The sequence below is a fragment of the Galeopterus variegatus genome, unplaced genomic scaffold (genome assembly GCF_000696425.1).
Source record: "Galeopterus variegatus unplaced genomic scaffold, G_variegatus-3.0.2 Scaffold162, whole genome shotgun sequence".
Lineage (NCBI taxonomy): Eukaryota > Metazoa > Chordata > Mammalia > Dermoptera > Cynocephalidae > Galeopterus > Galeopterus variegatus.
In genome coordinates, this window is record NW_007726273.1 from 72,611 (window position 1) to 88,230 (window position 15,620).

Genomic DNA, 15,620 nt, shown 5'->3' on the forward strand with positions numbered 1-15,620 from the left:
GCCCTCTCACCCGCTAGCAGGCTCTCGTCACCGCCCCCTCCCTCCCGCTTGGGGCGAGCCGCCGACCTTGCGCCTGCGCACTCGCCGCGGAGCCGGCTAAGCGGCCAGCATTCTGGCATTCCACGCCTGCGCGCAGGCCGTCCCATCGCGCCCCTTTTTTCTCCCGCCTCGTCAGAGGACTTGGACGAATAATGGGACAGAGGGAACTGAGCTTCTGCCAATCATTGGAAGGGTGGGCGGGGTTGGCGGCGGGAACGGGGGTTGGGTAATCTGGAAAGAGGAAACGGAGAAGACGGAGGGCTATAAGACCAATCAGAGAGCGGGCAAGGGCAGGAGGAGGCAGGACGAAGAAAGGAACTAATAGAAAAGCGTGAGCCTGCACCTCCTGGCCAATAAGCATGGCGGAAGAGGGAGCGACCGCGGAAGGGCGGAGAGAGAGGCAGGTGAAGGCGAGTAAGAGGCGGAGCCTGGGGCCCCCGGGCCCATAGGAATGGTAAGTAGGGAGCCAGTGAAAAGGGAAGTAGGCGGAGGTCAAATTGACAGACGGTGATGTCTATTTGGGCGGTGACAGACAGAAACCGCAGTCAGTAGGAAGATCGGAGGGATTCTTGAGGTCTCTCAAAATGGTCAGGAAGGAATGACAGCTGAGGGGAGGCGGGCCGAACTTGCGATTAATTTGCTTCCTCGGCCAATGATTACGTTCCCCAACTTTAGCAACAGGGGAAGATAGATAGCCGTCTCAGCCAATGGTAGCGTCGAAAGGACAGGGATGCTGCCAGCAGGCGGTGCCAGCTCAGGGATATCGGTGACAACCGGAGACAAGCGCTAGAGGGTGACAGTTGGGGACAGCGCGGAGAGGGGGCCGGGGGCATTAGCCAATAAGAGAGCCGCGCTGCCCCTCCTGTGTCCTTTCTGGGCCCCCATTCTCCATTCATTTCCTGAGCACCTCCACTCTGGTGTTCTATGGGACCCTGAGCCCCACCACAGATCCGGTTTCCTGATCCAGTACTCTGGACCTTCACTCTGTCTCTAATTCTCCAATCCTGTCCCCCAACCAACCCTAGCACCCCAAGCCCAGGCGACTATATAGCCAGAAGAAACCTATCTCCATTTCTTTTTATTTTATTTTATTTTTTTCTTTTCCTTTTGGCGGCTGGCCAGTGCGGGAACCGAAACTTGACCTTGGTGTTACACTGCTGCGCTCTAACTAACTGAGCTAACCCGCCAACCCTGGATCTCCCATTTCTTGAGGGAAATTCAAGCCCCGAGTCTCTCTCCTCAGTTCCCATCTATCTGAGCTCCTTCCCAGAACCCAGTCTCCAGTTCTTCAGACCTCATCCCTCTGCTGGGGATCCCAGTCTCCCCATGAACTCCCCATATCCATGTTCTTATTCTTTGCAGTATCCCACGCGACCCCAGTCTCATCAGCTCCTCTCCCCTTATTGCCACATCTCTCTGTGCTCCTTGTTTTCTGCTAAGAACCCAGTCCCCAATCTCATGAGCTGCCCAGGCTGCCCTTAGACCATGAACATAAAAACCTGACCTTATGAGCTCCAGCCTTCCCACTTCTAAACACCCCCTTCACTCTCCGACCCCCATTCTCCTGAGTCCCAGAGTTAGAGGGCCCCAATTTCCATACAGCATCCACCATCCTGTGATTCCAGTCAGACTTCTCAGTTCCTCCTTGCTTTCTGAGTTCTCTAAGGCTCCTCACTCCCACCTCAGACCCAAATCCTGTGAACTCCCCTTCAGTGTCTGATCTCCTTCTCTTCAACTTTCCCACCTTCCATTTGACCTTAACTTCCTGAGCACTCCCCCATTATTACTCTTTGTGGAGTCCTCCGCCCCTCCCAGAACCCAATAACAAGTGGGCCCCTCCCTGGCCTGACCCCCCCAGGGTAACCATATAAGGCGAAGCAGCTGCTGTCTGAGGCAGGGTGAGGCCAGTGCAGGAGGCAAAGGGCAGCTGCTAAGTTTAGGGTGGCTCCTTCTCTCTTCTTAGAGACAACAGGTGGCTGGGCCCCAGTGCCCAGAAAAGAAAATGTCTTAGAGGCATTGGCATGAGACTGGAGGAGGGGAAAAGGGAGGAGGCACCTTCCTAAGGACATCAGGTCCTGGAGGGAGAAGGAGGAGGAAGAAATGGACATCCTTGCCAACCAGAGCCTTCTTCAGCCACTATTTCTTCAGATGTCCGCTGCATGGAGGAGACTGGGACATTGAGGCCCAGAGGGGTAGGAAAGGGTACCTCACAGTCACACAGTCACCCAAGCTGGTGCTTGCTCAGAATGAAGAGAGAAACCACTGGCCATGCCAGCCACCTAGGAGGAGTTGGCCAGCTAGCTTCCCTCTTGGTGTCTTTGCCTCCCCTCCTCTGAGCTCCAGCCTCCACACCAGCACTCAGAGAGATGATTCTAGACTCATACTAGAACAGGTTCTCCTGCTTCAAATTATTCCAAGGCTCCCCAGGGTCCCTGCCTTCAGCCTGGCATTGAAGGCCCTCCAGTGTCTGGTCATCAGCCCCTTGCATTCTCTGTGCCAGCCCCATCACAATTCTGGCAACTTAAACACCTCTGATCTTTCACTCTCCAGGCCTTTGCCCATACTGTGCCCTCTGCCTAGCATGGCTACCCCTCCACTTCTACCTGACTCACTTCTGCTGTCCTTCATGAAGCCATTCCCATAGTCCAGGACAAGACTGCTGCTGTGCCCTCTGCTTCTGGGCTCCTGACCAGCTGGTATGTCATTTCTGCATTTATTCCTTTTTCTATGGCTAGACTGTAAGTTCCACCAAGGCAGGGCCTAATTATTAATTATTATGCAGTTTTGTGGGATGGGAATTACATCTCCATTTTACACAGGGGAAACCAAGGCCCAGGAGTTAAAGCACAAAGCATCTTTCCTCACAAATTCCCCCTCTCCTTGAAGGGGATGTACAAAACCTTCCTGATCCTCCAACTTCCACAGGTGTCACTCTTTAAGCTCTGCCACCACCTCACACATACACACACTCGACTATGAACTCCACAGTGCGAGGGTTGGCAGATTGTGTTCACCAAAGTGCACCCACAAAACCCAACCCAGTCCTTGGCAGACTGTAGGTGCTCAATAAATGTTTACTGGGGTTAAATCTGGGCCCACCCGGGCCGAGCCCGTGGTGCACTCGGGAGAGTGCGGCGCTGGGAGCGCAGCAGCGGTCCCGCCGCGGGTTCGGATATGGCCGGTGCAATGCGCTCACTGGCTGAGCACGGTGCGGCCGGTCACAAAAAGGACAAAAAAAAAAAAATCTGGGCCCACCCCACTCAGGGCTACAGGAGCCTGGTTCATCTCTCTCCTAGAACTGTGCCTTGCCTTGGGCCCCTTCTGAACTCTGGCAGATTCTAGCCCCCTTTTGGGAGAAAGTACATCCCTTCCTGCCCAGGTCCTAGTGAGACATGCATCCCAAGATACACTCCCTCCTCCCTCCCTCTCTGGGCTTCAGCTGCTGTGACCCTCCAAGAAAGGAGAAGCTGTAAGCCGGGCTATTTTGGTATCTGGGGTGGGCACCCTCAGGGCTAAGGTTACCTTGGTATGTTAAGGGCTCCCTGGGGCAGGACTATATAACCCCAGTGGGACTGCTCTAGGCTGACTCTGCTTCTTTCCAGCCAGAGCCAGTGCCTTGCCCCAGGAGACTGAAGACATGGTGAGTGAGAATCCCCCAGCCCCTGCCCCAGATCCCTTAGACCTCAGAGCAGCCTCGCCCTTTGAAAGAAAGCAGCTGGTTCCCAGTCCAACAAAAGGTAAAAAGATGACTCTTCAAGGGCTGGCCCATGGCTCACTTGGGAGAGTGTGGTGCTGATAACACCAAGGCCACGCGTTCGGATCCCTGTACAGGGATGGCCGGTTTGCTCACTTGGGAGAGCGAGGTGCTGACAACACCAAGTCGAGGGTTAAGATCCCCTTACCGGTCATCTTTAAAAAAAAAAAAGATGACTCCTCACTTTCTTGATATCACTAATGGGGAACAGACAGACTGAGATGGCCTAAAGGACCCAACCAAGCATAATCAGCCCAGATACTCCACTCACAGAGGTCTAGTCCCTCTCAAAGCCTGCTCCATCCCTTCCTGTACTCCACTTCCTAAAGTCCTCTGGGACACTCCAGACAAGGATTCTCATTCCTGTTTTATAAATGAGAAAGTAGAAGTTCAGACAGGGTAAATGAATGGATCAGGATCAAACAGCAAGTCTGGGGCTCAGAGGAGGCAGACTCGGAGTACTGAGAAGAGAAGGAAGCTTCTACCTGTTGGGTGGGATGGAGGGATGGGGACTGGGGAGCTACAGATGGGAATTTGGGAGATGCAACCAAAGCAAGCCCCTCAAAGCAAGCCCTCTCAGCAAAGATGTCCCAAAGAAGGGGAGGTCCAGGCCAGAAGAGTTGCTTTAGAAGGGACCCAAAAAATCCTGAATCTAATCACTGCCCCCAGAGAGGTGTAGGGACTGGCCCATGGACCCCTTTGCATAACATTAACCCACCCACCCACCCCCACCAGGCACCCAAGAGGGCCAAGAGAAGGGCAGCAGAGGGCGGAAGCTCCAATGTCTTCTCCATGTTCGACCAGACTCAGATCCAGGAGTTCAAGGAGGTGAGGGGATGGGGGAGACTGAAGACTGACCAAAGGCACTCCCTGCTGCCTCTTGCACCCCACTCTCTGGAATGTGCACCTGTTTAGGGGGAGGGAGAAGGTTTAGAATTCCTTCCTCCCCTCCCTGCTTGGGGTGGAAGAGAACAGCTGGCTGGGGGCCAGAATCTGATCTGGCTGGGGGTAGGGATGCTGAAGCTTGGCCATGGGGGACCTACCCCCACTCCACCCCTGTCCTCCACAGGCCTTCACCGTAATCGACCAGAACCGTGATGGCATTATTGACAAAGAGGACCTTCGGGACACTTTCGCAGCCATGGGTGAGCCCCTCACCCACTCATAAATATGCAAGGCTGCAGAGTCCGGGGAATTCAGTGGCTTTAGATTCCAGCCCTGTCAGCTCAACCTTGGGCCTCAGTCTACCCAGCTGAGAAGTGGGTGGGATGATATGAATTTATAGGAAGCACAGACCTGACCCCAGGACCCTGCTCCAGCCCATGCTCCCCCCAAATCCCCCTCCAGGCCGCCTCAATGTGAAGAATGAGGAGCTCGATGCCATGATGAAGGAGGCCAGCGGTCCCATCAACTTCACTGTCTTCCTGACCATGTTCGGGGAGAAACTCAAGGGTGAGTGCAGCGTCCCGGATCCAAGCTTCCAGCTGCCTCTTCACAGACCCTTCAGAGACAGACCCTTCAGCTTGATGTGCCCTCTGACCCCCCAGGTGCTGACCCTGAGGATGTGATCACTGGAGCCTTCAAGGTCCTGGACCCCGAGGGGAAGGGCACCATCAAGAAGAAGTTGTAAGTGGCTCCTTTCAGCTACTCCCACACAGAAAGCCTCCTTAAGTTCCTACCAAGGGTTAGGCACTGTCAGAGAAAGTAGGACTGTGGAAATGAGCTACATCTTCTCAGCAAAAAAAAAGCGGGGAGACCAGAGTGTTTAGGAGGCCCATGAGGTATCTAGGGTGGCCCGGGTTTTCAGGGAAGACTGGGGTGGCGACGGGGATGAGATGGGAGGGAGTGGAAAGGAATCACGAACCCAGTCTCAACTCTCCGTGTGTCACCTGTTTCAGCCTGGAGGAGCTGCTTACCACGCAGTGTGACCGCTTCTCCCAGGAGGAGGTGAGTCGTAGAGGGGCCGGGAGTGGCGAATGGACTGGGGAGGAGGAGCTTAAGGAGCGGTAGGAGATGTCCCTGCGTCTCCCCCTAGATCAAGAACATGTGGGCGGCCTTCCCCCCCGACGTGGGCGGCAACGTAGACTACAAGAACATCTGCTACGTCATTACGCATGGAGACGCCAAGGACCAGGAGTAGAGAACCCTCGTGGGCCTCTGCCAGCCAACGCTTACAGCCAGTCTGACCCCTACCCCGACTCCCAATAAAATTCAGCTGGTCTTTGTTTCTTATCGGCGGCGCCTTCCGTGGTTTGTGTGGGAGGCTGGGCGGAAACTCTGCCGGCCCGAGGGGAGTGCCCAACGGATGAACGGATGGTGTGGCCTGCGTGGAAGAAGACTCGCGTGGCCTCAGGGAAGCTCGGTTTTTATTGAGGACAGAGCTTGGGTGAAGAGGGGCGATGCCGGAAGAGGGAGAGGGGCGCTGAGGGGCGGGGTTGGGGGCGGGGCCAAGGGCGAGGCTGCAAACACCTGGACCGCGCCCAAGCGCTTAGTCGGAGAACCTGCCCGGAGCCAGTGCGGCGGCGGCCAACCGTCTGGGGCTCCAGGATCAGGCGCTGGGCGGTCTGAGCCCGGGGATTGGACAGTGATGGAATGAAGGAGGAGCCGAGGTAAGGCCGGGGCGGGGGCCTCAGAGAGCGTCCGATTGCTCCCCCTCAGCCTGGCTCTGCTGCATCTGGGCCTGCATCTTCTCCAGCATCTCTTGCATGCGACGCAGCTGTGCGGGGAAAGATTGCAGGCGGTGTGACCGGGCGAGGCCAGACAAGGACCTCGTAGAGGACCTGGGGCCTTAGTCGCGGGGGGAAGCGAGGTGCACGCTCACCTCTTCGTCTTTCTCGCGGATCAGCTTCTCCGTCTCGGCCAGAGGCAGCATGGGCAGTGGGATCTCTGTGGCGCTCTGGCGGGAAAGCTTACTGGGGGTATTGGAAGGAGACAGGAATCAGGAGCGGGGCTCGAGGTGTGGGGCAGAGCCCGGAGGCAAGGCCTGGGGCGAGGTCGGGGTGTAGGAAGAGGAGCCACTTTCGTAAGGTTAGGGTCGGAGGTAAAATAGGAATCAGGAGCGGGGCTCGAGGTGTGGGGCAGAGCCCGGAGGCAAGGCCTGGGGCGAGGTTGGGGTGTAGGAAGAGGAGCCACTTTCGTAAGGTTAGGGTCGGAGGTAAAACGGGTGCACAAAGTCTGGGAGAGAGGTCTAGGCGGTGGAGGCGGGGTCATGGGTGATGAGGACGGGCCTGGGAGACGAGGTCATGGTGGGGAATGGGGTTCTGGAAGCACCAAGTAGTTGGTTCCTGCTCTCACCTGCGGCTGGCTCGATCGCGAGCCCCTGGCCGGGCCAGGCTCTGTAGGCAGCGGGCCCGGTAGCCCTCGTAGAGCAGATCGTGCGTCACTTCTTTCAGGTCCTGCAGGTGTGTCTGCACCAGCATCCGTCGCAGGTTCAGGAAATCGCAGTGATGTGGGTTTTCCACTGGGGGGCGGAGAAGCGAGCATCAGGGAGCTTCAGGTTTAATCCCACCCCAGGGTCGGGTCGGCTGACAGTCCCGCTGCCACGGCAGCCCAGTTACCCCTCGTTTGGTTCCTAGGACTCCCGGGACCAGAGCCTACCCCAAATTCACACGTTGGGTGCGGTTGGCTCGGAGACGGCCTAGGCTCACTGCTGGCCTCAGGACGCATGCCTGGCCTTACTCACCCTCCACGGTACCCCAGGAGTAGCAGCGTCCCCTCACGGGTCGGGTTCCGCCATCCCTCACCACCTCGCTTGAACCGACTACTGCGAAAGGGATGCTTCCCTAGAGGGCAGGGGGCAGGGGTCACGTTGGCCCCTTGTGAGCAGAAACCTCTTTCTCAGCTTCAACCTCCGCATCCACCTCCCCTCCTCCCCTTCCTCCTTTGCCTCTGGCACCTTCATCTCTGCATCCTGCCTCTTGAAATCTTCATCCTCGTCAGAGTCACATTCAGGGAACTGGTAGATGTTGATCTCCTCCTCCTTCAGCTGGTCCCGGATCTCAGAGGAGACAGATGTGGAGACAGTGTCCATGACACAGAGGCCATGAGCCACACAAGCATGGCATGGCCAGAGACAGTGAGATGCAGAGCGGCACAAAAGACAAGATGGTAAGAGATGGACATACAGGATGACCAAAAAGAGTCTCACAGACATAGATGATGAGACACTGAGACAAGATTCTAAGATGGGCAGACACGAGGAGACCAGAAGAGAGAGACAGATCAGAAACAGTGGGGAGAGGCTCTGAGGACAGCAGGGTGGGGGGTGATCAGCATCCTGGGGCCAGAAGAATGGTGGAGGTCATCCTGTCTATGCCCCTGCCCTCAGACAGGCCTTAGCCAAGCATCTAGCCCAGGGGCTGCATATGCCTCCTTCTCCGAGGCTGCAGAGGCATGACTACTTCTGGCAGTTTACTGCCCACCTTCCTCAGAAACTTTCTCCCACAGGCTTGCCTGACACATCACACTGCAGAAAGGCCACCCCAAGATCAAAGAAGTCAAAGCTGAGATCAGGTTTAGTCATGACTTTTGGCTTCACTTGGGGCCAAAGGTCACCACCCTCACCTTCTGCTTGAGGGCCTGTGTTTCCTTAGGCGTCAGGGCATCCGCTTTGCCAATCACTGGGATGATGTTGACTTTCTCGTGCACCGCGCGGAGGAAGGCCACATCTAGGGGCCGGAGCCTGTGCCCAGGGATTGGTCAGGGCCCAGCCCTGGGGCACAGAGACCCCCAGCTCTTCCCAAATGCCCCACCCCCCAGGGTGCTCCCCCCAGACCCCCGGCCGAAGGGTGAGATGAAGTAGAGGCAGCAGTGGACTCGGGTATCCTGGATGTTCTTCCGGTTCAGGCCACTCTCATCCCGCAGATACTGCTCGAATTGCTCCTCGATGAAGTGTACCACCGGCAGCCAGCTGGGGTGTGAGGGGAGGACCTGCAGTCACAGATCAGAGGCCACAGGGGACAAGCCTAGCCAGGACTGTGGGAGCAGGAAGTAGTTTCTTTGGCTACAACCAGAGACATCATGGGAAACAGGCAGGGGTGTAGATGAGACATCAGGATGTACAGGGCCCCCAGCAGTGGGCACCACCTTTGGAATCAGGGAGCCAGGACAGACCACCTCTGTAACTGACCCCTTGGTGTCCACAGAGTAGCTACTTTGAGAGGCTTAGCCCCTGTCCCCGCCCCTCCTCCTCACCAGTCCGAGCAGTCCACTGAGTCCCCAAAGCCAGGCGTGTCCACCAGCGTCAGCTTCACCTTAATACCCCCCTCCTCAATCTCTACACCCCGGCGCTCAATGGTCAGCGTTTGTGTCAAGCGAGCTATGGGGACAGGGAGAGGTCAGGGAGCTGGGGAGGGGTCTGAGGCAGGACTCGTTTCCTTTCTCAGTATCACAGTTGCCCCCACCCATTTTTCAGTGGAAGAAACCATCTCAGAGAAAAGCAGTGAGCCGCCTAAGTCCCCGGAGGGAGAGGAAAATTGTGCAACCTGGGGGATACGGGAAGGGGACAGAAGGCACTGCCTGGAGAGGGTGGGGAGGGTCTTACCACTGGCCTCTGGCACCTGCCGATCCTCATAGAGATTGGTGAGGAACAGGCTGTTGATGAGGGTGGATTTCCCCAGGCCTGACTCCCCTGTGGACAGAACAGTCCCACCTGGTCAGGTGGGGGGACAGCCAGGGTCTCTTGAGGACACCACCCTCCCCAGTTCCCTCTCCCAACCCCCCAGACCTGCCACCATGAGTGTGAAGTCAAACCCCTTCTTGACAGACTTGCGGTGCAGCTGGTTGGGGAGGGCGGCAAAACCCACGTACTCCTTGTCCTGTTGAGGGTGCACAATGTGAGGCTGTTGGGAGTGGCACGCAGGGCCTGCAGTATCACCTGAGCTCAGGGGCTAGGAAAAAAATCAGCCTACTGTGGGTCGAGCTGGGTCTGGGGACCCTAGGGGTAGGGGGCTAGGGGTTGAGATGCCTGGGTTCCTGGGCGTAAGGACTCACCATGGCTCTGCTAGCTGTTCCTGCACCTGCTATCACTCCCCACTTCCTCTGGTAGGGCAGGAAGTTGAGTGCGGCAAACAAGGGGCGGGCAGTGTAGGAAGCTGAGATGCTTGAACTGGCCCAGGCCCAGAGAGGTGGGGAAGGCCAAGACCAAGAATACCTGGGGTTCTCACCTCCTGGATCCCTTTGCCTATCCCCCCTATAGACAGCTTCAACCCCTCCATTCACACACCTTTATTCCAAGCCCCTTTGTAGCCCCTTCACCATGGTGAGAGTTGAGATATGGGCTGAGAAGACAGAAGCAGACTGCTCTCTTTAGCAGGTGAGACAAAGACTATGACAGATGGTTAAAAAAAGTTCCTAGGGTCTAAGTGAACCGAAAGCCATAATGCGATTGAGGGTGGGAGGGGCCATCAATTTTCCATGCATCGGATTCAATGGATTCTTAAAAGGACTCCAGGTCTTTGGACACCACTTCCAGAGATACCTTCCTTCAGAATCCTGGCCACAGAACTCCCCTGCTCAAAACCCTCAGGGGCTCCCCAGTGACTTCAGAATCAAGTCTGAGGTCCGGCCTGGCAGCCAAAGTCTCCTCCAGCTGGTCTTATCACCCCATCTCTCACTCATCCAAACACCCCCCTTGGCTCTCTGTCACGTTGAGCTTTTCCTTTCTCTGCACAAGGTGAACTCTCTTTACCCATCAAGGGTTTGATTCAAAGGGCTCTGCCTCCTCTGTGAAATCTTCCTCAACTACCCTGGGCAGAGTCATTCTCCCTCCTTGATATTCCCCAGCACCCTTCAGAGGCCGCCCAAAGCCTCCATTTGCTTTCCTGGCTGTCTCTTCTGCTCCTGAGCTCTCTGTGGGCGGGGATCATATCCTTCTAATTTCTACATCCCCAGTGTCTTGTACAGGCCTGTGCAAAGAGGGTGCCAATAAATAATAAAGCGGATACGTGAATGCACAAAAGAGAGTAAATGAAGTGAGTCGGGACAAAGGCTCGGAGGATGCAGAACATGTTTTTTAAAAGCCTTGATTTGGAGTCCAAAAGAACTCCCCAAACCCCACCTCTACCACTGCCTTGCTGTGTGACCTTGGGCAAGTCATCTCACCTCTCAGAACTCCAATTACCTCATGGTAACATGAAATACACACATTTCAGCCTTGTTATCAGGACCCAGAGTGGTTTTGGATGACAAGGGCTGTGGAATCAATCAGTTAAATATACAAACCCTGGCCTTAGCATTTATGAGCTGAATGACCTCGGGCATGTAAATTAACCTCTCTGAGCCTATAAAGCTAATCTCCTTACCATGGCCTACAAGGTCCTACTGGATCTGGACCCTGTCTACACCTACCTCTTCAACCCCATTTTCTTTCTCTACTCCTTTTGGTTTTATTTATTTATTTATTTTTTATTATTATTTTTTTTCCCTTTTTGTCTTTTTCTGTGTCCGGCAACGGATCGCAACCCTCAGTGTCGCGCCCGTACCGGACCAGGACCGGCAACGGGATCACAACCCTCGGCGTTGCTCCCGCGCCCCGCTCAGCCAGTGAGCGGGAACCGGTCTGTATGTGGGATCCGAACCCTCGGTGGGAGCGCCGCCGCGCTTCCCAAGCGGCGCACTACAGCAGTGCGCCACCGGGCCGGCCCTGGTTTTATTTAATATTTCCCTTTTAGCCCCTGTTATGAACTGAATTGTGTCTCCCTCCACCCTCAAATTCATATGTTGAAGCTCTAACCCCCAATGTGACTGTATTTGGAGATAGAGACTTTAAAGAGGTAATTAAGGTTAAACCAAGTCATAAGGGTGGGGCCCTAATCCAACAGGACTAGTGTCCTTAGAAGAGGATGAGACACCATCTCTCTCTCTCTGTGCATGCACAGAAGAAAGGACATCTGTAACCTAAGGAGAGGGGCTTCAGCAGACACCAACGCTGCTGGCACCTTGACCTTGGACTTCCGGTCTCCTGAACTATGATAATAAATGTCTGTTGTTTAAGCCCCCCCGTCTGTGGCATTCTGTTATAGCAGCCCCAACAGACCAACTCCACCCCACACCTCCCCCCCACAAGGCAACTGCTGTCATGTGTTTAATGTGTACTTTTTCTGTTTGTATACATTTCGAAAAATGTGTACTATACAGGAGGTACATTTTTTTTTTTTTTTTAAAGATGACCGGTAAGGGGATCTTAACCCTTGACTTGGTGTTGTCAGCACCACGCTCAGCCAGTGAGCTAACCAGCCATCCCTATATGGGATCCGAACCCGGGGCCTTGGTGTTATCAGCACTGCACTCTCCCGAGTGAGCCACGGGCCGGCCCAAAAGGTACATTTTAATGTACATAAACAGTATATGTTTATACAAATGGTCATGTATATGCATGTGTATATACATATGTCATTCTGTTAACTTTTTGGTTTCGATCTATTTTTTAAGATCTATCCATATTGCCATGTGTACATCTTATCCTTACTTCAACCTCATTTCTAGTACTGTTCCCTCATGTTACCTTAGAAAGGTCACCTCTCTGGGCCTTTCTTTCCTTCATCTATAAAATGGGATTAGAAGCTCCTGCCGTACTGAACTCGAGAGATTTTGCAAGGTACATGTGATTGTGGAAACATAGAAGCATTTTTATTTTATTTTATTTTTTTTGCGACTGGCTGGTATGGGGATCCAAACCCATGACCTTGGTGTTATAACACCTTGCTCTAACCAACTAAGCTAACTGGCCAGCCCTATATAGTTATTAAGAGCTGTGTGACCTTACTGTGGACCTCGGGCATCTTTAACTTCTCTGTGACTCAGTTTCTTCATCTGTTAAATGACACCATTAATAGTTCTACTTCATAGGGTCATGATTTAGATTATGTGGGTTAATACACACCAAGCTCTTAGTACAGTGCCTGGCATATGAGATGAACTCACACAAAATGCTAGTTATTACCATCACATGAGCTGAGGAATGTGGCGGTGCTGCCAGCCCAAATCTAGTGACTGCTCTTCTGGACTAGTTGCTGAGGATCTAGACAGGGTGAATCCAGTCAGGGTCGAGGCCCTCTGGGGAGAGAGACAGCCACAGTAAGTGTGACACACAGCATTTGTGCTCAAAGTGCAGGGGGAGAAAGAGAGTACTTAGAAATAAGGAAAGGGGTCCCCCACCCCCCAAAAGAGAAAGAAGCAAAGGAAAGAGAGGATTATACCCCTTCCCCTTCCACTGCAGCCCTTTCTCCTCCACATCTCAGTCTGAGCAGCCTGTGGTCTCAGCTAAAACTTGAACTCCTCCCAGTATGTCCAATTGGTTTCCAAGTTCTGCCTATGCCTCAGAAAAATTAGTCCTCTTTTCTCCACACCTCTCACCCCATTGCCCTCCCCTGGGTTCAGACTCTGATCAGCTCTTCCCTGAGTTATTTAACAGCCTTTAAGAAAACATCAAGGGCCGGCCCATGGCTCACTCGGTAGAGTGCGGTGCTGAGAACGCCAAGGCCACGGGTTCGGATCCTATATAGGGATGGCTGGTTTGCTCACTGGCTGAGCGTGGTGCTGACAACACCAAGCCAAGGGTTGAGATCCCCTTACCGGTCATCTTTAAAAAAAAAAAAAAGAAAACATCAAATATATTCATTTATTCATTATACAACTAACATATGTTCTCATAGGAAAATTAAACAATGCAAATGAATTAGAAAAGTGTGGACTGGCTGGTTAGTTCAGTTGGTTAGAACACTGCCTTGCAACCTCAAGGTCAAGAGTTCAGTTCCCTGTGTGTGCTGGCCACCAAAGGGAAAAATATAAATCTAATACCACCCTGATATAACCCCATTATGGTATTTCCCTTTCTAGATGTGCTCCTATGCCTAGACATATGTATACATATGTACTTGTAAAAACAGGGTCACATTATAACTTTGGAAACCCACTTTTGTCACTTCATATGTTCTGTACATCTTTCTTTTTTTGTTTGTTGGGTTTTTTTTTTCTGGCAGCTGGCTGGTGTGGGGATTTGAACCCTTAACCTTGGTGTTACAAGGCTGTGCTCTAACCAACTGAGCTAACTGGCAAGTCCTATGTATAATAAGTGCACACCTACATAATCATTTTTATAGATGCTTAGTATTTAGGTTGATTCCCATTCTTTATTATTCTTATTCATTTATTTTCCCATTCTTCTCCATGATAAACAATGCTGAGCTGAGATGAACAGGTTTGTGGTGTTTTCATTGTACACCTGTCTTGTCCAACCGTTTCCTCGGGCTTAATTTCTGCAAGGGTAATTACTGAGTCAAAGGAAGTCATACATTTAAGGCACTTGTGCATATTAACAAATTGCCCTGCAGAAAAGGCTCCTGACTGGTCGATGTATTAAGTGTAGAGTTGATATAAACTAATGGTGATGTGCTTATTAACTCCAACAAATTATTTATTTATTTATTTAGGTGGCTGGCCAGTACAGGGATCGAACCCTGGAGTTTGATGTTACCAGCACCACACTCTAACCAACTGAGCTAACTGGCCAGCCCTCCTACACTATCTTGAATCGGTCCATATAACTCTTTCACGCCCTCATAGTTCTCTATTTGTAATGATTTGTGTGCCTGCCCCTTTAAACTAGTAGCACCTCAAGGACAAATCGTGCACATTTCATTTCTTTATCCCACACTCTTGGCTTAGTACTAAGGTGCTCATAAATGTGAATTACTGTGCACACCACAGGTACCCCTCTCCATCATGGGCAGAGGGGCTGAATGAAGACACCCCCAGGCACTCTGGGCAAGCCTTCCCAGAGTACAGATACTGGGGATCCTGCTCCTGGGGCCTAGTCCCCTGAAACACAGCCCCAGCCAGGGCATCACCAGGATGGGGAAAAGGGTTTAATTCTTTAGCCTCTCCATGGGCTTGGCCTTTGTAGGGCTGTCGACCTATCCCTAGTCTTTCTGGCAGCCTCTTTGTGTCTCTGTCTCTTTGTCTCTTGCCCGGTTCACTGACTGGTGTCTTTTGTTCTCTGCTTCTGGGCCTGTTTCTCTCCAGCTCCCTGTCTTTTTTTTTTTTTTTTTTTCATTGCTCCTCTGACTCTGCTTCAACGGCTTCATTATATCTACTTCTTATCTCTACATCTCTGTCTCTAACCGCCAATCTTTCGCTCCTGTATTTTTGATCCGCCGCTGTGCCTTCATCTCTCTCCACCTTTGCGTCCTCTCTGACTCAGGGCTCTTATGTTAGGATTTGTCTACGAGTCTCTGGCTCAAGGTCTCTGTTCCGGGGCCCAGATCTGGTTCCATCTGCCTGCCTCTCCCAGCAGCATTTACTGGCATCCACCTCTAGCCTCTCTGATCCTGCCTTGATCTCCCCCCGCCCAGCCCCCACGCCTCCCCGGCCTCGGCCTCTCGGGCCAGCCCCGCTTTGTTTCCCGTGTCTCGGCGCCCCGCCCCGCCCCGTCTGGGGTCTCCACCGCCCTTTGTCTGCCTTGGTCTCTCCCCCACCCCTTTCCTTGGGTCCGTCTTTGGATCTCTCTTTCTTTGTCTCTCCCTGGCCGGGGTGGCTGGCGCCGTCAACCAGCCCCGGAGGTCGGCGCGGGTGGCTGCAGGTAGCGACAATTAGGAAGAGTCGTCGGTCCTACTCGCTCAGCTGCAGACCAGGAGGCACACGGTTAATACCACCGAGTTCGGGCCGCCGTCCTCGGCTTAGAGTAGCCCTCTGGGCGGCACGCAGCCGCCGCCGGCCACTGAGCTTTGGCCGACGCGGGCGACTCCCACAGGCGCCCAGCTCCTCCTAGGTCCTAGAGCGCCTCCGTGCGGCCCCGCGCTTCCGCTTCCCGTCCCCGCCCCCGGCGGCC

General features: G+C 53.7%; 2 protein-coding genes across 3 annotated transcripts; one reads left to right on the forward strand and one right to left on the reverse strand.

The window, feature by feature from the left end:
- Positions 1–387: 387 nt before the first annotated feature.
- On the forward strand, positions 388–6,025 carry MYLPF (myosin light chain, phosphorylatable, fast skeletal muscle). 2 transcript variants are annotated; one of them, XM_008593870.1, is made up of 9 exons: positions 388–493; positions 2,590–2,735; positions 3,642–3,679; positions 4,529–4,621; positions 4,863–4,938; positions 5,141–5,245; positions 5,341–5,419; positions 5,692–5,740; positions 5,829–6,025. In XM_008593870.1, exons 3-9 carry the CDS (start codon positions 3,677–3,679, stop codon positions 5,931–5,933), a joined length of 510 nt encoding a protein of 169 aa, XP_008592092.1. In that variant the 5' UTR covers positions 388–493; positions 2,590–2,735; positions 3,642–3,676; the 3' UTR covers positions 5,934–6,025. The 2 variants fall into 2 exon arrangements, with proteins under 2 accessions (XP_008592092.1, XP_008592097.1); XM_008593875.1 differs by lacking the exon at positions 388–493 and adding an exon at positions 2,215–2,231.
- Positions 6,026–6,222: 197 nt separating this feature from the next.
- SEPT1 (septin 1) lies at positions 6,223–9,579 on the reverse strand. Its single transcript, XM_008593883.1, is given in 10 exon segments — positions 6,223–6,509; positions 6,615–6,705; positions 7,088–7,253; positions 7,476–7,575; positions 7,689–7,790; positions 8,357–8,474; positions 8,568–8,702; positions 8,987–9,137; positions 9,339–9,422; positions 9,519–9,579. Coding segments are annotated over 10 exon segments (1,044 nt in total). The 5' UTR covers positions 9,529–9,579; the 3' UTR covers positions 6,223–6,422.
- Positions 9,580–15,620: the final 6,041 nt, after the last annotated feature.